Source organism: Eptatretus burgeri, chromosome 3 (assembly GCF_056783735.1).
Source record: "Eptatretus burgeri isolate ZD-2024b chromosome 3, Ebu_testis_v1, whole genome shotgun sequence".
NCBI lineage: Eukaryota > Metazoa > Chordata > Myxini > Myxiniformes > Myxinidae > Eptatretus > Eptatretus burgeri.
In genome coordinates, this window is record NC_140963.1 from 140,534,554 (window position 1) to 140,559,396 (window position 24,843).

The 24,843-nt window shown below is 47.8% G+C and overlaps 2 protein-coding genes and 1 long non-coding RNA gene across 4 annotated transcripts in view; 1 reads left to right on the forward strand and 2 right to left on the reverse strand.

Annotated features, from left to right (window-relative positions):
• Positions 1–205: 205 nt before the first annotated feature.
• On the reverse strand, positions 206–14,862 carry PSENEN (presenilin enhancer, gamma-secretase subunit). The gene is made up of 4 exons (XM_085875938.1): positions 14,782–14,862; positions 14,564–14,667; positions 13,679–13,783; positions 206–823 (listed from the first exon to the last, which is right to left on the reverse strand). The coding sequence occupies exons 2-4, from the start codon at positions 14,622–14,624 to the stop codon at positions 684–686; spliced, it is 306 nt and encodes a 101-aa protein (XP_085732064.1). The 5' UTR covers positions 14,625–14,667; positions 14,782–14,862; the 3' UTR covers positions 206–683.
• Positions 14,863–15,035: 173 nt separating this feature from the next.
• Positions 15,036–24,843, forward strand: part of LOC147031147 (splicing factor U2AF 35 kDa subunit-like) — a 30,113-nt gene continuing 20,305 nt past the window's right edge. Inside the window, exons 1-2 of one of the 2 annotated variants that reach the window (XM_085875937.1) lie at positions 15,036–15,223; positions 15,543–15,630. In XM_085875937.1, coding sequence (XP_085732063.1) covers positions 15,180–15,223; positions 15,543–15,630 — 132 coding nt within the window. In that variant the 5' untranslated portion in view covers positions 15,036–15,179. Of the gene's footprint in view, positions 15,398–15,542; positions 15,631–24,843 lie in introns of both variants that reach the window. The other variant, XM_085875936.1, reaches the window with a different exon arrangement.
• LOC147031148 (uncharacterized) overlaps positions 19,333–24,843 on the reverse strand; it is a 67,296-nt gene continuing 61,785 nt past the window's right edge. The window contains exon 3 of the long non-coding RNA XR_015056681.1: positions 19,333–19,721. This is a non-coding gene — a long non-coding RNA (uncharacterized LOC147031148). The remainder of the gene's footprint in view (positions 19,722–24,843) is intronic.

The following is a 24,843-nucleotide window of genomic DNA, read 5'->3' on the forward strand; positions in this document are numbered from 1 at the left end:
AGGCAACGAGCGATGCACGTTAACCTCTATGGATAAGAGTCAACGAATGTCTGTCTGTCTGTATGTCTGTGTCTGTCTCTCCATTTTATCTTTTAAATTGTGAGGGAAAGCGAGGGTATGAAAGATGGGCCCTTTCACAAGTCATTTACATCCCTTTCATCAATGTTCACTCATTGATGCAAGCATCACTCATGCTGACACCCACAACTGTCAATACTTTATTGTGAGAAAATGTTGCATTTATTTACACAAGATCTGAAGGTGGGTATTATTTGTGAAAAAGAAATAAAGCCCACATCAAAGTGGAGGAATCCTGGGACAGGGACAATACAAGGTTTGCACATACACCTGAAGCATAGAGACAGAAAAGGGGGATTTGGAAAGGAAAGCTCAAATCACTTATTCTTTTAACATTTAACAGGAGATGTTTGGTACGAAACCAAATAGATTCGATTTTTGAGAAATGCGTGCACATGACATCCTCCAGCACTTTGTGTTCCTCTTCTCATTTTGGCCTTGAGCCTCATGCGTTTCTCCATTGGCTCACCTTGTGACATCACAATTAATTTCTGATTACAGAAACACAACTAATCATCACAAAGTGTGAAACATGAAGCAAGGTTTACAAGTGAAGGGGAGGATGAGGACTCACAATCGTATTAGAGGAGTGAAGGGGAGTGATTTTATGGGATTCCTAAGGGGATTGTAAATGACATGTAGTCGCCTGTAGCTCCCCATTGAGGCCTGTACGTCTGGTAGATTTTGATCCACACGGATAGGATCGCCGTCCACACCACCACCCCCACGGCAGAACGGATCACATCTGTGAAAGACACCGGATACGTCACCGCTTTAAATGCACACGTTGCCAAGTCTTTCTAATGATGACGTGCAAAGTCAGCTTGTCACAACAACCCATTCAAATCCGGAGCCCTTGGATTAGAGGGATAAAGGAGATTCTGCTTCCTGAGCTGATTCTGCACTTAAAATTACTCACTAATGCTGTCTCTCTGCCACGGTGAGTGAACACCAATCTATTTTATCAAATAAGAACAGAAACACGGGACAAAGCAAATAATTACAATTAAAAAAAGTTATGCCATTTAATCTCAAATTTTAACACTAAACAATGGTGAATGGATACAAATCACTGCCGAGGCGTTTTAATTGTTTTTAACATGTTTTACACAGGTATGAGCTTCATTGAGGCTGGCAGGATAGCCTAGAGGTACACACAATCACCTCTGAGCTGTCTCACCTGGGTTTGAATCCTGACCCAGCTATAAATTGTCATCCCAGAGTTTCGCAGGCAGGGTGATTCATCAAAGTGTGTGCTGTCCCTCGGATGGATGTTAAGCTGGGCATCCCACCTCCTGCCATTACTTGGCAGACCTTGGTTTCACAAAGAGTCGGCAAGTTATTGCCGGCTTCCTAAACAAATTACAACTCCTTGCCCTCGCTCACTGGTGGGAAAGCAACGGCAAACCCCTGTCCCGCTCGGCAGTAATAAGTACACAGGGGCACAGTGAGGGCGTGGACCTTAGCTCAGGTAGTTGTACCAATGAGTAGGTAAAGTGGCTGTGGACACGAGGACCCTGCTCGGTGCTATTGCATTTTCCAGAGTCCGCGGATGCTTGACAACCCGTCCAGTTGCGGAGTTATTCGTAGTTGGCCACAGGGTCGGTTGTGCCGGCAGGTCTGAGTACACATCTCGCGAGCCCGGCGCGTATGCCAATGCCTCAACAATATAATGGAAGGAAAATATGTTGTACGTTTCAGCTACTCCTCCAATAGGATTTGACCTCAGAGGCTGAAATGTGCAGGGATTAATGAGGGCACCCTGAAATCGTGCATGTGCAAGTTTCATTTGACTCCATCAAGTTTTGAATAAATAAATAAATAAATAAAAATCCACCCATCTTGGCATTTTCTTCTTTCAAGGGGGGGGGGGGCAGGGGAAGGGAGGGGGAGCAATTGGAATTATCTGAGCGATATAACCACAACATATTGTCTATGCACATACGCAGTACACGTTTTTACTTCATGTACGTAACGCGGGTTATTTCTATTTTCTGGAGCGATCGAGGCAGCAGTCCGTTGCTTATACACTGCCCAAATAAAAGGATTTGTCAGAAGAATGCATTGCATGCTTGAAATAAGGTTTCCCATAGGGTGGGTCCTCTGCTATGGTATCAATAACCATAAAGATAATAACAAGACCCATTGACTACTCCCATAGGGAGTGGGTGCTTCTATTGTTACGAATCTGGCAGCCATTTGCACACAAAGAGACAGCAGCCCCCGCAGTTCAGTTATTTTGATAAGTATGTGTTTATAGTCAGGGTCCCGTCCTTCTGTCTCATGGGTTAATTTCATGTGTGCGCTGCGGGTTTCTTTATAGTCAGTTTTTTTTTTACATTAAATCTCCCCTTCGCTCCTGCCACCATCAGCCTTTCTCACACGCATGCGTGCCGGGCACAGACGTGGGCGGGGCTACCATCGCCTCAGATCGGAGCCCCGCTCCAAAAAAGGGCATGGACTGTTTCCTCTGCCCAATGAGCCAAGAGCGAGCATCGCACGCTCACCCCAGCCAATGAGAAGCCAGAACCCCCAGGAATAAGTCGGGTGGTGAGCAGTCGGTCTGTGTGGCTTGGTCTTGGTTCAAGCATTCTTGGTTTTGGTTCAAGCGGTCTTGGTCATGGTTCAAGTGGCCTTGGTCTTGGTGGTCGTGTGGTCGGTCGAGTGAGAAGGGTTCGTGCCTGGGCTCGCCACCATTGCTCCTGTTTCGCCCCACGTTGGGCGCCGTATCCTCGTTGCCGAGTCTGGAGTCTCGGCTGCTCGCCATCCAAGCTTCCACTGACCACGGGTCCCACATGTGCAGTCGCAGGCCTAACCGCACAAGGCGGCCAGGTACCGACAAGACCCTGGTCCCCAGCTCGCCTTTCCCTCCTGGGCTGAGGGGCCGAATAAAGACCCACGGGGTCCATTTCTTTTTGTGTGTGTGTGTGTGTGTGTGTCTGTGGTGCCCGTCCTGCAAGTAGAGACTGCTAAGTGCCTGTGTTCATTGTAAATTGCATTTCTTTTATTTGGATAACTCTGCTCTGTGTCTCCCTCCCTATTGTAAAGAAATATCTGTTAAATGTTCCAGTTTGTTGCCTGTCGTTTATACCATTGACCCAGCACAGTTCGGGCTTGAGAAATAGTGAGGCCATTTGGGCCGTAAGTTGTCATTGGGATCGGAGCGACTCTGGTAACTCCCGCTTGGTACACCAGACCTGAGTCGGTGCATGCGATTCGGTTCGGACAGAGTCGGCCGAGGGTGTGGTTTCCCCGGTAGCTAGACGGCGTGAGTACTTCGGTAAATTGGAATAGACAAGTGGACCCTACCTCCCGCCGTCGAAATATTAGCGACCACAGTCCTTTAAGTGGCCCGTCGACTCCAGAGTTATCCGGGGTGACGACCTTTCAATTCCAGTGTTCAGTAGGAGACGGCCAAACTGCTCCGTCTGGCGTTTGTCCTCGCTACCGAACTCGGTACAACAAAAAATTGGTGATCAGGGGTGCGATACGGCCCATCCGCCTTCATAGAGAAATTCACAGGATTCGGTTCAGGGGTGTGCGGAGTAAACCCCCCCACCCCCCCACCCCCGTTACCTCCAAATTAAGAGCGTAAATTGTTCTCAGACGCACCATGGTGGGCCAAGATGAGCTGGCTCAGGTGGGTGTAGAAATAATGGTAAGGGAATCCATGGTCCAGGACGACACCCCCATGCAGGAAGACATTTCCCCGCAGCCAAACCCAAAGGTAATGATGGGTGCGGGAGGGCGGCGTATAACCCCCCCCCCCCTCAAGTCGGGTCCGTGACTGATCGTGGCAGATCGGCTCCGCTTGAGCTATCGGGCATCAAGCAAGTTATATGGATGATGCAAGGAATGCAAAACAAAATGGACGCGAACGCGCGCAATTTACAAGACGTGAAGAACGAAATAAAAACGAATACGCAGGATCTGCAAAACAAAATGGATGCGAATGCGCACAATTTACAAGACGTGAAGAACGAAATAAAAACGCAAACGCAGGATCTGCAAAACAAAATGGAATCGAGCGCAGAAAACATAAGGGATGAAATGCAGGGCACGGGGTTAAGCCTGCAGGCGAGTCTGGAGGAGGTGAAAGGCGGGCCATGGGCCAGAAAATGGCGGCATCACGTGGTGGAACGATCGAGTCAATAGGGAGTGCACAATCTGTTCGGTCCGCAATGGAGATGGGTGATGTTGACGGGATGAGTGACGCCACCACAATTAAAGGGGAAATAACAAAAGGGATGACGGAAAAATTCATTGAGACACGAGAGGAATTAGAAATAATAACGGAGATCCAGGAATTAAAATAAATAGAAAAAAACGTGGGAGATATAACGAGTAGAAGTGAACAAACGACATGAAATTAAAGAGGAGCACCCACAGGTAGAGGTAGGAGGGAACAATGAGGTCGAGCATGGGGAATGTTTCGTGATCCGGTTCGAGCATCAGGTTAATTTCCCTCAGGAACGGACAGAGATGGTAAGCTCCCTCGAAGCAGATCGCGACCTGATGGGGCCGGTAGAGCCATATGAGGTTGAGCGGGTGAATGATGCAAACGGGTCCATGCAGAGTTTGGGGGGGGGGGTAGAGACCCCAGGACCCCTTGAGTTAACACGAATCCCCGATGTGATTGTCCCGGAGTGTGTGTCGAGGTGTGCGAATGGTGTGTGTCATGGCATGCGTGAGTGCGTGCATGGAAATGGACGACGGACAGATTCCGACGGGAGACGGGAATGGCGAGCCTGGTAGGCCACACAAAGTTGTTTTGGAGACTGCGCCAGCTCTGTGGGACACTGCGTGTGAGGTCCGTTCCGTGTTTTGCGAACGGCCCAGGCGCTCGTTTGCGCGATCGGAAGCCGGCGCTGAAACGTCTCGTGCGTGGTATGAAACCGGCACGTGCACGGTCAAAAGGAAGGTTGTGTGAATTCGGAAAGCATGGGTCCCCCATACCAGCACGTGTGCGGGGCATCACGTGCTGTATGCCGCGTGTTCTGTTCGTGGAACGCGCGGAGCGAGTCCACGGGATGACACGCTCGGGCGGGCCTGCATGGCAAGCCGCGCAGGTTCCGTGAGCAAGTGACGTCACCGGGGATCTCCCAGCACGGGCTGCGGGTGAGTGGCGCACGTTGGCTCGCATGGCGGACCCCTCAAAAGCGAGCGCTGATTGCGATGCGCAGGGCGACAACAAGGCCTCGATTATCAGCCAACGGAAGTGGACGTGCGAGTCGGAAACCACCGCCCTGGCGATGCGAAGAAGGCTCGTGGAGCCTTGCCCCGAGTACACGATAACCCGGCCAGGATGTGGCAAGCATCCTCACCTGGGCAAAGGAGCACTAGTTTGTGGGAAGGGTTTAGCGTAGATAGACCGGCCTCATGGGGCATGAACAGTTCCTCATGGGGCCCGTGGAACAGTTAGTGGAAATTTAGGTTAGATTTAGAAATGGATTTTGGGAGTCACGGACAGACATGCACCGTGTAGTGGGGGACATAGCTTAGTGTTAGAATTAAATGGAGCGTGCACTAGTTTAAGGGATGACAAGGGGCACGAGCTAGTTAGTGGGGACATAGCTAGCAGTGTGGTGAATTGGAAAAAAAAAATGTACAATGAGTGAACGTGGGTCAGCGGGCCCGAGTGCGTGAGTGGAGTGAATGTGGAATACATGGTGCGAACGAATGATTGGGGGGGAGAAGTGAATTCCACCCAAGGGACCCTGGGGTCAGTGTAATGTCAGTTAGTGGGTTAGTCAAATTTACCAAAAGAAGGTCGTTTTGTTGTCGGTGTGGGAAGAAGGCTCGAAACCTTTTTGAAGGGTGCAGGAGTCCATTGACCGGCTGGGAGGGTGGCTGTGAAAAGCTGAGTATTGAGTAGAGGGCACCCCGGGCACCGAAGTAGTCGGCCAGAGTCGGCCATGGGTCCAAGGGACCGGGTTAGTGTAATGGGCACGGGCGCCCCTTGAGATGGGACCCGGAGCACCAGGAATGCCACGTGGGCATATACGGGGGAGTAGCCGGGAAGGGCACTCCCCGCGTTCATAGGGAGCAGGTAGGCTCGGAGACAGCCTCAGGGCCCAGGGGTGCCGTAGTTAGAGTCCGGCAGGAGGGACATCCCTGCCAAGTGAGCCATGCTGCCCAGCTACGAAATTGTGCAAGGGCAGGAGAGCAAATTTGCAGGCCAGGCCGAAATTTATAAGGAACACCAACACAGGCGACGGGAATTGTGGTTGTTAGAACCGATAGTTTAAAGTGACAGGTGTTTTGAAAAGCCCTGGGGATAGTTTAAAGTGTAATAAATGCGAGGGTAGTGAGGAAAAAAAATGTACCCCTTTGCACCATCCATCCCTTCGCTCTCCGTAGGCCGCTGGACCCACCTTGGGGAAGATTGCTGAAATCTGTGGATGTTATTATGAGGCTACATGGGCCTCGAGACAGGTCACTAGTCTCTCCCTTATTCCCCTCAGGAAGGAGCTTCGGGGTTGGGAGTAGGCTAGGTTGACAGGATAGATTAGCCGGACAAAGACAATCGGAGGGTTAGGGACACTTAGAATTATAAAAGAAAAAATATATATAAAAATAAAAAGGGATCTAAATTTTGTTTTCTTGTTGCAAACTAAGGGAGTGGGTATGGACAAAGACAGGCAAAGGCGATAGGTTGGGGGGAGACAGTAGCGTAGGTCCAAGCCCGTGTTCGGAGCGGCCGGCACCACCGTACTCCCTCTACAGAACCTCACAGACAAGACCAGAGGCCGGCCAGATTAATATGCTGGCCTGTTGTGCTGCATCTGCTGGTCCGCGCTTGCCATGCCTTGTTGCCAGCCTTCGCCTTGACCCCATGCCTGCTTGCCCTTGTTTGCATTGCCCCCATGTCACCATCTCATCAAGTGCATCAGGACCATCTTCCAGTGTGTTTGCAGAGACTGCCCTGCAGGCAGCCACTCCACAAGGACTGCGTTTGCACAGCCCATGCATCCATTTTTTTGTGTTTTGCTCTATAGGCCATCAGCCATGGCTCAGAAAGTGCCTGAAAATCAAGTTTCGTTCCACTCATCGGGGGGGGGGGGGCGGGGGGGGGAGGGGTAGACAAAACCTTCATAATATGATAGTATATATCCAAATACATACGCATCCAAAAGTTCTCCACTCAAAGAGCTGCAGTTATTGTGTATTTTCATCTTGAAAATCGATGCATTCGCCGCGCTCTCTCATTTGAATTTTCTCCACACGGATCACATGACGCCTCGACAGCCAATAGACGCTCCCCAGTGTATTATTCACCAGGACAATGTAGCGAACAAAGAAGTCAAACGTTTTACGTCTGTAAGATGGGATAAATGGAGAGAAAATGTCAACAAATGGCTCGTCTTAGACTGTCACGAACGACGTTTAGCCGAGAGTGCCGGCGCGGGAGGACCAACTTCGATCATGGGCCGATTGTACCCGGAGTGCCGGGGTAAAGATTTCAAGCTACCCCCCCTCCCGGTAATCTGAAATCGGAGGGGGTAGGATGAAATTGATTTCAAGCTACCCCCAGGGGTAACTTGAAATCGATTTCAGATTACTGGGAGGTAACTTGAAAGAGGGGTAGCTTGAAATCTTTACACTGGCACTCCGGGTACAATAGGCCCATGATCAAAGTTAGTCCTCCCGCACCGGCACTCTCGGCTAAACGTCGTTCGTGACCGTCTAAGACGAGCCATTTGTTGACATTTTCTCTCCATTTATCCCATCTTACAGACGTAAAAGTTTGACTTCTTCGTTCGCTACATTGTCCTGGTGAATAAAACACGGGGGAGCGTCTATTGGCTGTCGAGGCATCACGTGATCCGTGTGGAGAAAATTCAAATGAGAGAGCGCGGCGAATGCATCGATTTTCACGATGAAAGTACACAATAACTGCAGCTATTTGAGTGGAGAACTTTTGGATACGTGTGTATTTGGATATAAACTATCATATTATCAAGGTTTTGTCTACCCCCCCCCCTCCCCCCGATGAGTGGAACGAAATTGCACAATACAGCTTACGGCTGATGGCCTACTAATGACTTTTTCTCTTCACAGATCACCGGTCCTGGGCCATGGTTAGTGTAAATATTAGAAATTGTAAATAAGTTCTTAACCCACCTATGTGTTTGTCTTAGCGCCGCCAATTTAGTTAAGTTGTCCGTCTGGGTCTGATAGTTTAGTTACGCAGCGCACTAGGTTATTTATTTTTGGGACACATATAAAAATGTCGCACTCAGTGATCCATAGGTAAATCGTACAAAGGAAAAACTTACACATGCATGCCACACGAAAATTTGACGACTCGGGACGAGTCTGCAAAAAGGGGAGGGGGTAGTGTTACGAATCTGGCAGCCATTTGACAGCAGTCCCCGCAGTTCAGTTATTTTGATAAGTATGTGTTTATATTGTTGTGGTTGACGAAATTCGCAAACCACCATTCAGGTCCCTTAGGTGAGATATCTCTGTAAGTATATGTGTAGTTAGGCCCAAACCCGTTGTTTAGAGGGAATAAATGTCATTTATGCGGGCTGCGACTCTTCAGGATAGCCGTTTTTCTTTTACTATCTTTATTTTGGACCAGCCGCCATTACTACCACCACCAACCACAACGCCGCTTCACAACAACCACCAACCACAACGCCGCTTCACAACAACCACCAACCACAACGCCGCTTCACAACAACCACCAACCACAACGCCGCTTCGCAACAACCACCAACCACAACGCCGCTTCACAACAACAACCACCAACCACAACGCCGCTTCACAACAACAGCCACGACCTTTACCGTCACAACTCGCCACCATCGCATCACCGTCATTCCCCGCCACTTGTGGGCGCAGATGCTGGACTCGTGTAGGGCGCGCACCGAGCAGCGTATTCAAAAACATCACAGACTTTCCGCAGAAAAACGGATCAAAAACGACTCACGCCCACTTCTGTTCCGTCCTATCGGTGAGCGAGGGGCGATTTGGCCCCGCCTCCAGGGCGTTGGAGGGCGGTCGCTATATGCAAATTCATGGATCAAAAAGCATTCACGCCCACTTTTCCTCGGTCCAATGGGGAGCCAGTTAGAGAGGTGAAGGGTCGGAGGCAGAGGGTCAAGGGTGAAAGAGCGAAGCCACGGGGCTTATATAAACGGCTGCGTTCGTCAGTCAAGTTCAGTTCAGTGGGCAGTTGTGCGGAGTTCAAGAAAGTCGTCGGTGGAGCTGGAAAGAAGTGGGAGAAGTCAAGAGTGAAGAGTTGGGACGAGCCAAGAGAGGAGACGGAGAGGGCGAGTAGACGGAGCTGTGGAGAGGTGACGGCGGCGAAGGCGGACGAGGGGGTGCTCGCGTCGGTGCCGGGAGCTGCACAGGGAGAGGCCAGCAACGCGACCGAGGTCGAGGAGGAGACGCTCGCCGCGGGACCCAAGACAGGGTGATATCCTCCTTCCCCCGAGCATCAGCAACCCCCTCCTGTTTTCCCCCCCGCGCTGAGATAGTGTGACAAAGGGGGCCCCTTTCCCACCCCCTACCAGACACTGTCCGCGAGGCCCGCGGAGTTGAGGCACCACCGCCACTTCGCGTCTCATCATCAGACGGGTAGGCCCGACCCGGTCTCGGCCCCAGGCCCGCCTCATCCTTGAGGGTGGTTCTTTTTCTTTTGCTTTGGGAATATGTGTTGTCGGCGCCGTCTGTGAAGTAAAATTGTATAAGTGTTGCCGTGTGTCCGGTAGTCGGTTAGATCTGCATTGTTGCATTTGCTTTTTGTGTAATATTGTGTTTCTTCTTCTATTACATTTGCTTTTGGTGTAATTGTATATGTGTGCTTTCCGTTCATCGCGAAATAAATGTGCTTCATGTTGAACTGTTTTCCCGCTTCGCTTCGTCTTTTCTTTCATTGAATCTCCTTCTTGCTTCACGTAAAGGGTTGGTCGTGGGCTAAAACGCCCGATAATTAATCGAACCATCGAGGCCGACGAATAACACCGCTCGGTTATCCCGATAGTACGGAACGGGTCGCTTAAAGTGGCCCGTGTCCGAAGTCGACCTGCGGCGAGGTGCGATCGCCCGGTCTACCCTCCGTGTGGGTACTTAGGTAGGTCGAATTTGGCGAGCAACCCTATCCCACGCGGGGGCCGATTGGCACGATCGCGGTGAGACCGAAAGGTCCACCCGTGACTAGTTCCCGGCGTTAGTCCGAGAGGGTCACGACTGGATTGTCCGTCCGGTGGGCGACGTGCCGCGATTCGAGTTACGTGGCCATCCGCACGCCGGCGGGCGCGAATCCGCAACAATATTCAGGGTCCCGTCCTTCTGTCTAATTGGGTTAGTTTCATGTGTGCGCTGCGGCTTTCTTTAAAGTCAGGTTTTTTTTTTTTGCATTAAATCTCTTCTTCGCTCCGGCCGTTTGGGCCGTAAGTTGTCATTGGGACCGGCGCAGCTCTGGTAACTCCCGCTCGGTACGCCGGACCCGAGTCGGTACATGCGACTCTGTTCGGACAGAGTCGGCCGAGGGTATGGTATCCCCGGTAGTTAGATGGCGTGAGTACTTAGGTAAATTGGAATAGACGAGTGGACCCTACCTCCCGCTGTCGAAATATTGGCGACCACGGTCCTTTAAGTTGCCCGTTGACTGGAGTTATCCGGGGTGACGACCTTTCAATTCCGGTGTTCGGTAGGAGACAGCCCAACTGCTCCGTCTGGCATTCGGCCTCGCTACCGAACCCGGCACCACAACACTATTACACGCAATGCTTACTGTATAATGTTTTGCAGACCAATATAGTAAAGCCACAAATATCACGGGTTTCGACCAATCACGAGAAACCGATTGTGATTTAGTTATTACGGTATTTCATTTCGGCCAATCGCAGTTTTTCAGCTGAGACGAGTCATTGTTTTCGTCTGCGTGTATGATTATCTTCTGCTACGAGCCTTTTGTTGTTGCTTGTGCACCGTTAATTGTTGTAATCAGACAAGCATTCAGAATGAAGCCAAGTTCAATAATGAATCGTCATCGAACAGGAAAGGACACATGGATATCCTGGAATACTAGATCTACAAGATCTAGTAAACACGCACAGTTAATAATGACACCCAAATGTAAAGTGATGGACAAAATTAATTGTGCAAAAAGGCAGACAAAGGTTATGACATTGCGCGAAAGAAAAAAAAATCAAATTGGTAGATATGTCGACAAGAAGTGAAAGGGCGGGCTCCATGGTCTGCCATTATGGAATCAATGAATCAACTGTGCGGTAAACTGAGTGGACTGGTGATACAGGAGAAACCATTGCGGATTTACTCCTTTGAGTGAACCAGTGATATGTGAGAAATCATTGCAGATTTACGAACATTTCCACGAGGCACCTGAGACAGAACGCTCCAGTTCAACCATGGCAGACAATGATGCTGCGAAAAACTACCCACCGCAGCGCGTCAAACTAATAGAGGCGAAGGGATTTATGCCGGAGAAGGTTTTTAATGCCGAAGAGACGGGATTATTCTGAAAGAGGATTCCACCTCGTACTTTCCCGTCCAATCAGGAAATATCTGTCTGGGTCAAGGCGGCTAATAATCATCTTACTATTCTTCCATGTGGCAATGCAGCAGGCGACTTCGTCGTGCTCCCGATGATCCAACAGCCATCGCAAGTTCTACATCGACATCTTTATAACAACCACCCTCCCCCCTCTAACAGCATCATCATCATGACGGAGCTAAGTCTTGTGTTTTCTACTTACGGCAGAGTACAGCACGAGTACACAATATTCATACCCCCACCCACCTTAGTGTTTTGTAAAAAAAAAAAAAAATTGTTTATTTTCCACTGTATTTTATTTACATGTTTAATTCAATATCAACATGCTTTGTATGTATATATATATATATATATATATATATATATATATATATATATATATATATATATATATATTACATGTTCATTTCAATTGTGACATCTTTATTTTTAGCTGCCGCCGACATTCCTCCATTTTATCGAAACCCAGGAACTGAATCCCCCTTTTCCCATTGGTCCTTGGTTTTCACTCTCGTGGTTTTAACTATCACGGTATTTTCCAGGAACGTATCCCCTGCAATATTTGAGGGTTTACTGTATACAAAGTAACTTGAACAAGAAAAAACATTTGTAACAAAAACAATCACCAAATTGGTCACGTTGGTGAAGTCAATGAAGATGTGAAGTATACACCCTTCCTGTATACCGTTACAATGCCATTAGTGAAGAAAAACATTTACAGCATTTAATTGTATAAATACGAAGCCAGTAGTTTACAATTCATATGATTCTTACAAAAACATACCGTTTTATCATCCTTTATCATTTGGCTGTAAGACATGTTCATATCCCGAATGTTAATAAGTCGTACCGCCACACGTCATGTGAACATGTGACAATGTTGTTTTGGCGGAGTAATAAATGAACATAGCAGTTTTCATACTGTGAGCGTGTGGGCCGTTGAATTAATACCAGGTGGGGTTGACTCAGCCTGTCATCCTTCCAAGGTCGGCAAAATGAGTGCCAGCTTGCTGGTATCCTGTGGCGGAGTGGTGACCCGTCCAGGATTGTGCCCAATAGCTAAGGAGACCGCTTTGGCAGCACCGACGCTCTGCACAGAGTGTGGTCCCAATGGATGGTTGGATGGAGCATGTGGGCGATACCGTTATGATCCTTTGAAGTGATTGTTGGAGCACGGCCGGGGGGGGGGGGGGGTGATCGGGTTTAAAAGGATCCTCTTAATCACTGCTAATCACTGCAGATTCACGTGAAAAAGAACAACTGTGTTTGAGGTTAAGACGCGTCAAGTTCATGAAACTTCCTGGCGCTAAAATTGACCTGTCCACAGGACAGGTTTAATGAGCTTTTCAGTCCCACCCTGGATCCATGTCCTCCAATTATATATCCCTGCACCTCCTCCTCTCCCTCACCCCAAACTCTTCATATTTATGGTTATTGCATTTCTTTTTCCATTTTTGTTTAATCCCAAGTTTCCCCCTTTCTCCTCTTGCTGTTTTTGAGTTTGCATCCACCCCCCCCCCCCCGTGTTCTCATCCTCCTCTCCCCTTCACTCTCATTCTTCCCCTCACCCATTCTTCCTTCAAGTGTCGGCCTACCATGCTGTTGGTGTTTCCCTCCTCTTTCCACAATGTTGTGTTCTGTTATGCTCTAGCAGTCTAGCTCTTCCATGAAAATGGACTCTGTATCCACAAGCGAGCTAACTGAATCGTTATAAAAGGTTAACGGGGCAACTTGACCAGCACTTTGTTCGTTATATCGTGGAAGCAACAGTAATAATACAAAATATATCGGCCACAAAAATGCAGATAGGCACAAGAAAAATAAATTACGAACTTCCAATTTACAAATTCAAACAAATATTTGTTATTGTAAATAATGATCCAAGTATGCGGCAAACAACTGTACGTTCACCCACAGTATTTGTGTGTGCATACCCAGACATCAAACAGTACCTGCCCCCCCTCCTCCCCCAATACATCTTTACACATTTTTTATTCTACCCGCATCAATCACTTCATTCTTCCACCTTATCAGAATTCTGTTTACTCTCGAACCCAACCCCAAACTTACACCTCTTGATCTGTTGTTGTTGCTCAAACTGCGGCTTCAGGAAAGCTTCTCGGAAGAACCAGACAGCATTTACCAACCACAGGAATGGAAGCAGAGCAAACCCACCTGGGAGCAGGGAGGCACAGACAGACATGGGACAACAGTTCATCGAGGGACAGGCACACAGACATGTACGGCGGCTGAGCCCCCCGATGCAGTTCCCCCGTTCCCAGTAAGCCGGGACTCATTTTGCTGACCTCGGAAGGACGACAGGTATCACCAGGTGGGTTGACTCAGCCTAACAGCACGACAGGGGGCTCGAACTCAAGACCTTACGATCTTAAGACAGCCACCTTAACCATTAAGCCAAGGGCAGGCTTAGTTTGCTCGACCATTATGACATACAGAAACAAATGTTACCATGACAGCGTGTATTACATCACCACCACCAACTAATCATTGGAAGGGAGAGTACAAATCAACTTTTCCCATCTTGCCAAGCAAATTTTCACTAACTCGGAGCATTTTAAATCATATTCAATATTTTATGCTCTTTTTTTTTTTTTTTTTTTTTTTTCAACTCCAGCCAAATTTGGTCCGGCTCCAGGAGGCACCGAACTCTGGACACGGGGGTTGAGACGGAATGAGAGAAGCTGTTTGACCCAAGTGTTGAACGAACAGGTTGTCTGGAGCCGACTTGAGACGGAATGTGATTTTGACAGGAATTAGTAATTTGTTCATGGTGCCGGTGATGGCTCGCCGACTCTTCGCGAAAGACCGCCGTGCGGTCCTGAAGGTCCATCCGAGGGGACGGTACTCACAATGATGAATGTCCCTGCCTGTGAAGCACCGCCATGACAGTTTATAGCCGGGTCGGGATTCGAACCCACGATAGTTACCGTTTACCTCTGTAATAAATCCGACACAAGTTTAACTTGTCTTCATCGCTCATTCGCTCCAGATTCATCGCGAGCCAGATCCTCCTCACAACCTTGTACCTGTGAACAAATCTGTGCGAAAGGGAGTAAAATATATACATAAATCGATCAGTCATGAACGGCTCGTTGTCACGGTGATACTATAAAACGAGCGCACGAGACAATCCAGCATCTTGTACCACTAACCTTCCAAGGACCGACACTTCCGGTACACGTCGGTTACACTTCCGGTACGTGATTACGTCATCGGTACGTGATTACGTGAACTCAAGTTAACTCCACTCTCGCAGTCACAGTCCTGTGGATATTAATACCATTTTCCTCTTATACCGGCATTCACCGCGAAGGAAAACATCAGAGCCTTTGTTTTATTCCAATGGTGTTTGGATATTGAAAAGGCGAAGTCAAAACATTAGCTTACCGATAAACCCACAACACCAACCCCGCATTCACGGCTCGACGACATCGTCTCTCCGGAAACACCCGAAGTGGCGCGATGACGTCATCCCTCGCGACTTCGCAGCCGTTCACGTGAATCGCCGGGTTCCGGCACCTGTCGGTCGAGGCAGCCGTAGTTCTTGGCAATGGCCGAGTATCTCGCTTCGATCTTCGGCACCGAGAAAGACAAGTACGCGGGGTTCGGGGTCGCGGGCCCAACGAGGTGCTCGGGGATGGGTGAGCCCCGTGGACCTTCGGGTGGTTATGGGGAGAGTTTCTTTATGTTATTGAATGGAGCAGATGGACGGGGGAAGCTGTTGTGGAGCTGTGGGATTCGAAGGCACATTGGAAGCGAAGAAGATAAGTATGTTAACAGAGATGGGGGTCCCGTTTTCATTAAAACGTGTTACGTAGACTGAGTGAAACATTTAACAAACGATTCGGCGGTTCCGGGCGGTGTATGTTCACGCCCATGTGACCGTGAGCCCAATCTTGCCCTGTGCTTGCAGAGTAAATTGCTCTTTCTATTTCAAGATCGGAGCCTGTCGCCATGGTGACCGTTGCTCCCGCCTGCACAACAAGCCCACTTTCAGCCAGGTGTGATGGGGGTTTGTATTGTCTGCCCCGACCTTGCTGTCTTTGTGCTGAAATTCCCTCTCATTCGTGTGCGCAAGGATCGTTAACCCCGCCCTCTGGTCTATAGCCCCGCCCCCGGGTCTATAACCCCGCCCCCGGGTCTATAGCCCCGCCCCCGGATCTATAGCCCCGCCCCCGGATCGTTAACCCCGCCCTTGGATCTATAACCCCGCCCCCGGATCTATAACCCCGCCCCCGGGTCTATAACCCCACCCCCGGGTCTTTAACCCCGTCCCCTCTGTCACCAGAAGGGTGGTATCTCTGTTCAGGAGAGAACAGCGATGAGAGAAAGAGAAGGACCGGGGGTTAAATGTACTTTCACAGATTGACAGATAGAGTTTAACATAACGAAGTGTAAGGTGCTCAGGATGGGTAAGAACTTCGGTGTAGTTTGACTTCTCTCTTTGCAGGGGCAGGTGGGTTCATATTAATAATGGGTACCATGATTTCCGAATTCACCGCTTGTTCGTGGAGTTACAGTGTTAGTGGACGTACTTGAAATCACAAATGCAGTTTATGTTCCCTTAATTTTTGTTTTTAACCTGATGATTTCACGTGTTTAGCAATTGTCACCATTGGCACAACAAATTATTAAACCAGAAAAAGAGCAATCTTCTTTTGAGTGGTGTATTTTATAGGTTTTAGGGTAAATCCAATATATATTAGAGCAATATATCCACCACCAAAGGTGAAGGAGGCTATGTTTTCACCCCCTTCTGTCTGTTTGTCTATGTACAGGATATCTTTTAAAGTGATTCTTCACCATTGAGAGACGGGGCCAAAAACGATATATCGCACGATATCTCAAAAATTGTGGACGGATTCGGACGAAACTTGGTGGACAGGTTGGGTGTGTGGCAAGGACAAATCGATTCAATTTTGGTGAAGATCCGAATGCGGATCTGGATACAAGAATTATGTAATTTTCAAAGTCATGGAGGAGCTTGCTGTCAAACCTCGACTCAGATTCTGCAACCGGTCCAGACGGCATCAGCCCACGTGTCGTAAAAATCTGCTCTTCTGCTCTTGCTCACCCTCTCTCTGTTCGATTCACCCTCTCATTTGCTCAAGGTCATCTGCCATCTGATTGGAAATCAGCAAACATCACTGTCCTGCATAAAAAAGTTGCAAAAACAGATCCCTGCAACTACAGACCAATCAGCCTTCTCCCAATCATCAGCAAGGTTATGGAATCCATCATCGTTTCAGACATTAAATCCTTCCTCTTCTCCAATGGCTTGATTTCCGATCATCAATTTGGTTTCAGACCAGGTCACTCTACCCTGGATATGCTGCTTCTGCTCTCCTAAAAATGGATGGAGGTCCTCGATGCTGGACATGAAATCAGAGCCATATCCCGAGACATATCACGTGCTTTTGACACGGTCTGGCACCCTGCCCTGCTCACCAAACTCTCTTCCTATGGTGTCCAAGGCCATCTCCACTCATGGCTCACAGACTTCCTATCCTGTCACAGCTAACGTGTGGTCCTAAATGGAGTTCTCTCATCCCCTCTTCTTGTCCAGGCTGGAGGTCCTCAAGGTAGTATTCTGGGTCCTGTTCTTTTTCTGTTTTAAATCAATGATCTCTCCGACTCTCTGGAAAATCCTCTTTATCTCTTTGATGACTCCCCCTCTCTGTCATACAATCTGACATCCCTCAGACTGGCAAGCAGCAGCTTCTTCGCTCTCTGCAGACCTGGATAAAATCACAAACTGGTCCAACACATGGGACATGTATTTCAATCCTGACAAATCAAACACTCTCACTATGTCTCTCCGAAAGGACCATTTGGACCCCCCCCCCCCATCGACTTTCTCAACAATCCTCTGGAAGAAGTCCTTTCTTTCAAGCTGGGTCTCACTATCTGCCATGATCTTTCCTGGGAAAGCCACATTTCCAACCTCGCCTCCAAAGCCAGTCGCCGACTGAGAATCCTCCATCGTGCTAAGTCCTTCCTCGGCCCACCTGAGCTCCTGACCACTTACAAAGCTTTTTGTCCACAGCCTGATGGAGTACTGCTCTCCCCTCTGGGCTGGTGCTCCTGCCTCCCACCTTTCTCGGCTTCACGCTGTGGAAACCAAGGCATTTCGGATCATTGGTATCTCCCGCGATGAGGCTGAGTCATTGGGTCTCTCACCGCAGGTAGGTCGGTGGTCTTTGTCTTCCAACGTCTCCTCTCTGGTCTCACCCCCCCCCCATTCTCTGTCTGCGATTTGTCCCTACCAGGCGCGTGGGAAGGGGGGTGCTGAGGGCGCTGCAGCACCCCCTAGCTGCGGGCAGGAGGAGCACAGCACCTCCTGCCTGCAAAAAAAAGTCTTTTTTAGATCCTCGTGGAGGATCTCCAAGTCTTACTCACGTTGTTGTTCTTGTGGACTTTTTTTTCACAGCCTACAGTTTTCATCGAAACTTCCTGAAACTTGGCGTATATATGTAAAAAATACCCCACGCAGACAGTAACCATCTCCGATTTTGAAAATTCCTCCGAGAAAAAAAGTTATGACGTCAAAATATCTCCACTAATGGAAATCGCCTAAAAATTATCTCCGAAACTAGGCAAGCTTTTTGAATCCTGTTTGTGGGAATCGAACAGGGCATTAGCAGAGATGAATTACCGCACATATGATACATCACTATGACGTCATATCAATTTTTATGACGTCATTCCTATTTTTTGACATTTTATGTTTCACAACCCAGAGTTTTCATTGGATCTTCGTGAAACTTGCCATGTATATGCAGAAAGTCCACGCGCAGGCAGAAACCATCTCCTATTTTGGAAATTCTTCCTCGAAAAAAAGTTGACGTCATAATATCGCCGCTAATAGAAATCGCCTATTCCATTATCTCCGAAACGAGGCAAGCTGTTTGAATCTTGTTTGCGGGAATCAAGCCGGGCATTAGCACAGATAATTTATCGCAAACCTGATACATCACAATGACGTCATATTCGTTTTTATGACATCATCATTAAGAGGACGAGGATCTTCGCTCATTTGAGCTTGTTTAAGTGATTCTTCACTATTGAGAGATCGGGCCCAAAACGATATAGTACGATATAGCATGATATTTCAAACTTGTATTGGGCCCGTTATGTTCTCATGGATCAGGAATTATGTGGTGGAGGTACGCGCTCTACCGAGTGCCCTTCTACTTTATCCTGTGTATCCCACCCCATCCTTCTCCCTTCCACAGATCTCATGTCTCTGTTCCCCACTGTTTTGTTTCCTTCCCTCTCCTGCCCCTCTTCTCTCCTCCCCTTGTTGTACATTCTGTGTGTTAGCTCTTATATGAGCCTCGACAGTATATCCAAAAAAGCAAATAAATGAGAAAGCGAAGCAGCATTTGTACAAATACCTCGGAGTAGAAGAGGGCCACCAAATATGTCACAAACAAATGTGGAAAACAATTACCAAAGAATACCTGCGAATAACAAGGCTGATCCTGAAAAAATATCTCACCCTGAGAAACAAAATCAAAGCCATCAACAACTTGCAGTACCAATGTTCCATTACAGGGGCGGAATAATAAACTGGCCACAAGAAGAAATCGATGTTATAAAAGGAGCCGTGTCTGTCTGTCGGTTTGTTTGTTGTGTTATAACTTGAGAACAAATTAACAGATTTCAATAAGTCCAACTACGGTGGATTCAGGGAACTTCCGGGAAGGTTTGTGACGAAAAATTTTTTTTTTTAATATTTTTTTATTTTATCTTTTATGGGTACATGGGCACACGTGGCGAAACTGCAAACGCCAACTTGCGATGCTGGTCATCCCCGCACTCCCAGGAATCCTTTTCCGTCTTGCCCGATTGATTAACCATCACAGCAAAGATTGGTATTTCTGTCAGCGAAGTGGCGGGTCTTATATTCTCGAAGATATGAAAACAAGGAAACTCCTCACTGTCTAAAAAATGTTCCAAAAAAAAAATCAGTGCATCCCAACAATGTACCTGCCAAGATGATGATGAGGAGGAGGAGGAGGAGGAGGAGGTGGTGGTGGTGATCTGATGGAGCTCAACCAAGTGCATAGACTGAGAACTGTAGGATTGGCTGAGTACATGAAAAGTTCATCAGACTACTGAATCCAATTTGTATGTAAACACGAAGCCAGCAAACCAGAAGAGGTATCCCTAACCCACCGAGCATAAAATTTCCAAAGACAGGTGCAAATACAAGATGTCAGACACGAAACCGAAATAGCAACGGATATAGCCCCAATGACTGCAAAGAAGGCAAATGAAAACTATTGAAGCAAAAATACTAACAGATATACACCGATAACTGGGAGAGCTATAAAAGAGCAAGGAGCTACAAAAAAAAAGAGTTGGACAAATTGGGCATTGACAAAGAAGGCTCATTTGAATGGTTAAGAAGATGTTGGCTCAACTGGGATGGAGAAAGAATCATTATAAATGGCCAAGATCAAGGACACTATACAGTACCAATGGCTTTAAGAAAATGGTGGGAATGAGTCAATCAGCCAAGTGTAGGTTTTGGAAGTAAAAACAGAAAGCATGAACCACCTTCTATCGGGATGTAAAAAAAACTCATGTCAGAACAGCTGTACACACGAAGGCATAACAAGGTATGTAGCGTAATCCGCTGGTACATCTCCAAAAACTTCAATATCCCAGTTCCAGAAAACTCATGGAAACCTGAAGCAAAAGTAATCATTAAAAACAAGGAAGTAACACTCATGTACGACCTAATGATCCCATGGAGCGAGAACATAGAAAACAAAGCATTGCGACCAAATATCATACATAGGTATAAAAAAAAAGGGGAAAAAAACGGCATTGCTGATTGTCAATTGAAGTGTCAGCACCCAGCAATTTTGGCCTAAACAATGCAGACATCAAGAAAATGACCAAATACCAAGACATAAAAAATGAAGTGAAAAGATCTTGGAAGCTGAAGAATGCCAAAATTGTACCAGTGAGAGTTGGAGCAACTGGAATGAGGAAAAAGAACCTCATGGGGATATTGTTATGGTTGTGGAAATTCACAGAGCACCATATAGGTCCTTAGATCAGTTATGTCGATAAGTCTGTGTTCAGATAGATTTCCCCACCGATGTTAAACGGGAAATTATTCGTGTGCAGGGCTGTGATCTTTGAGGTAGCCGTTTTTCTTTTACTATCTTTATTTTGGACCAACCGCATTTCAACCACCACAACCACCTTCTCCACAACGCCGACCACAACCACCTTCTCCACAATCGCCAACATCCCCACAGACAACGAACAACCACCTTCTCCACAGCCGCCTTCACAACAACAGCCTTCACACAACCACCTTCTCCACAACACCAACCACAACTACCTTCTCCACAACGCCAACCACAGCCACCATCTCCTAAACCACATCTCCCCCAATAACCAACAACGAATGACATCGCCTCACCTTCAACTCCGCAAACTCCGCCATCTTTGCGCTAGCCACGGAGAATTCCCAGCGAACAGCATCGCTGCAAACAGACGCGGGGGTTTCCTCGTTGCGCAGGGTCGGTGATCTCTGCCACGTCCGCTTGTTGGGGCTGTCTTCTGCCACGTCCGCTCTCTCCGCATTTCACAAATTCGGATCAGGATCGCAAAAAGGGCGGAGCCTGTGGGGGTCAGAGGTGAGAGATCGGAGATCTAACCTCACCTCATGGGTCCGATAAAAAAGCGCGCAGGGCGCCAAGCTCGCAGTCGGTCTGGGTTTGGAGTTGTGTGAAGATCAAGGTTCGAGTCCAGTGGAGGTCAGTGGAGGTCTGGGTTCGCCGAGGAGCCAAGGAGCGCAGCCAAGCCTGCCGTGCAGAACTGCGAGTCCGTGTGCGGGACGTGGAGAGGCCGGAGAGGAGTCGCCAGCCAGCGGCATAAGGGTCTGAGGTGATCAGGCCTTGGGACAGTCCGAGCAACGATGAGGGACTGATGGGCTCTTACAGAGGGCATCAAATCTAAAAGAGCAAAGACCCGTTCGTTCCTCGGAGGCGTTGTCGGCTGGGCCCGAACCACCAGGCCGCCCGACGAGGCCTTGGCCAGACCACGGTCACGCCAGCTGCCGTGAGGACGGGACGTCGCGGGTCGCCCAAGCGAGGCACCATGAAGGTGAAGGTAACCAGCCAGGCCTCTCGGAGCTTCTGCGGTCTTCACAGCTCCGTGAATATAAAGACCCAAGAGGTCCAGTCTACCCCTCGTCTTTCCTTGTTTATTTGCATGAACGTTGTGGTGCCATGTCCTGAGGAAGAACTGATCTTAAGTGCAAGTGACTGTACATAATAAATATACGGTTGTAGTCTTTGTCTTGCTCGCGTCTTGTCCCTACCCCATTCATTACATGCATGTGACCTCTGCATTGCTTCTTTGACGTATATGTGTGCAAATAAATGTCCTTTTGTGAATGTAAACCTGTTCGTTGCGTCCTTTTCCTCATTGAGCTGCCGTATTGAGTTCAGAATAAATAGCTGGTTTCTTAATAACCGATAAGAAAATCGGGTCCGGCGAGGTCGGGCGATAAGCCACCACTCGGCAATCGCATACAAAACGAGCTGTGCGTAAGTGGCTCGTTTTGTACCGGCCTCCGCCGAGGTATAGATCCCCGGCATTCCTGTCTGTGCAAATAATTAGGTATATCGGCGATTGACCCTGTAGTGCGTGGACAGGAGAGTTGGCAGGTCTATGGTGTGATTAAAAACACACCCGTAGCTGGGTTCCGGCGTTTGATCAGGAAGGCTGCGACTGGATTGCCCGTCCGGTGGGCGTACGGCCGCGATTCGGCTAAAAGCGGCTGTTCGCATGCCGGCGGGCAGAAATATACAACAATATTAAAAACCATCCCTGGGACTATTACAACAAAGTAACTACAGTTAGAAGCTGTCCGCGGCTCAGTGATGATCCTCAAAAGAGCTCTGGGAACAAAATTTTGAGAGCAAGAAAACTTCACTGCTTCGTCCATGAATCATGATCCCTCATTGAAACAGATGTGGATGCTTCAAGTCCTGGGAGGACTCATCTCCAGATGTCGTTTCAGCAGGCGGAACAAACAAAAAACACACACACACACACACACACACACACACACACACACACACACACACACACACACACACACACACACACACACACACACACACACACACTGCCTTTCTGATTACCTTTGCACCTTTACAAGCACTCACACGAAAGATCACGCAAAACAACGATATTACTGTTAACTTTTATTATTGATCCAGGAGGTTGGTTTGTACATCAAAATGTTGACTTCGTACAGACATCGTTTTGTACATACATATTCAATATTGTTAAGATGAATGTTCACAGCACGAGAACGAGGTTGCCCAGCCGGGCACCAAAGTCATTAGTTCGGTCGCCCAACGCCAAATTTTAGTTTCCCTGGGCAACCATTAATGTCGAACCTTCCCAACCGAATCACACGTTCAATCCTATTATTAATACAATCTGGCTATGGATCCCCTTCTCCCCTTCCACATCACAATCTTTTTACTGTAGTGGAGCAAAAGTGGATGTCACCGAAAGTGAAAAATTGACATGTGGTGGAAATAGTGCTGCCTTTGGTAGTAGTCGGTATTACAAATCATTTTCCTTTATCTTTTGATAAGATGATTTGTGATCAATAAAATTTCTTTCAAAAATGACAAAAATGATAAAGTGCATTTCCCACCGAAGGTGAGCCAAAAAGAAGGGAGAAGGGTAGCTGAAGTGCCTGTCCCCGAAGGGCAGTAAAACAGGTGCATTATTTAATTAGTTTCAAATTACATTACTTTGTGTGCATGTATATTTTTACAATTTAATTCTAGCTTAAGTTTCCCCCCAAAAAGTCATGTACTGTGCTTGTTTTAATTAATGAAAAATGCAATCACTGGAGTTTCAGCTACATACATGCATACACACAAACACCATAGCTCCATTATAGTATGATGATGACATATACAGTACTTTTTTTTTTTTGTACACCGTGAAACCCAGACATTTGCGTACTCGACATTCATGGACCCCGCATATTTGCGGTTCATAAAATGTGACCTGCTTCTACATTCATGGCCCTGTGCTTTGCGTATTCGTAGTTTTTTGCAGGTGCAAAAACCATCTCCCACCAGCCACGCATAAACAATCTGCAATCAACCCGCATAAAGCACCTCTATATATGCATAAACAATCTCCCACCAACCCACATAAAATACCTCTACATACATATGAACAATCTCCCACCAACCCGCAGATAGCACCCCTCCATGCACATAAAGCACCTCCACGTGTGCATAAACAATCTCCCATCAACTGCACGTAAAGTACCTCCACATGTGCATAAAGTACCTGTACACGTGCATAAAGTACCTCTACATGCACATAAACAATCTCCCACCAACCAACATGAAGCACCTCCACATGCGCATAAAGCACCTCTACGTGTGAATAAATAATCTACCACCAAATGAACATAAAGCACCTCCACATGCACATAAACAAACTCACATCAACTCGCAGAAAGCACTTCTACATGTGCAAAAAGCACCTCGACATGCGCATAAACAATCTCACGAACTGCACATACAGCACCTCCACGTGTGCATAAACCATCACTCACCACACAATGGTCACACTACCCACTCACCACACAATGGCCAGTCGGAAGCCACTCCTGAGAAAAAGGCACATGACAGCACACCTGGAGTTTGCACAAAGGCACGTGAAAGACTCTGAGAGCATCAGGCAAAAGATTATGTGGTCTGATGAGACAAAAACTGAACTCTTTGGCCTGAATGGAATGCACGACATCTGGTGGAAACCGAGCACAACTCATCATCCATCGAACACCATCCCTCCCGTGAAGCATGGTGGTGGCAGCATCATGCTCTGGGGATGCTTTTCAGCGACAGGGATTGGGAGACTTGTAAGGAGAGAGGGAACAATGAATGGACCCAAATATAGGCAAATTCTTGAGGAGAACCTGCTTCAGAGTGAAAAATACCTTAGACTGCGGCGAAGATTTATGTTCCAACAGGAAAATGACGACAGGCATAGAGCCAAAGCAACACTGGAATGGCTTCAGAACAAGACCGTGAAAGTCCGAGAGTTGCCCAGCTATAGCCCAGACTTGAATCCCATTGATCATATCTGTGGAAAGACTTGAAAATTGCTGTTTAGGCCTAAGTCACATTTGCTCTACGGTG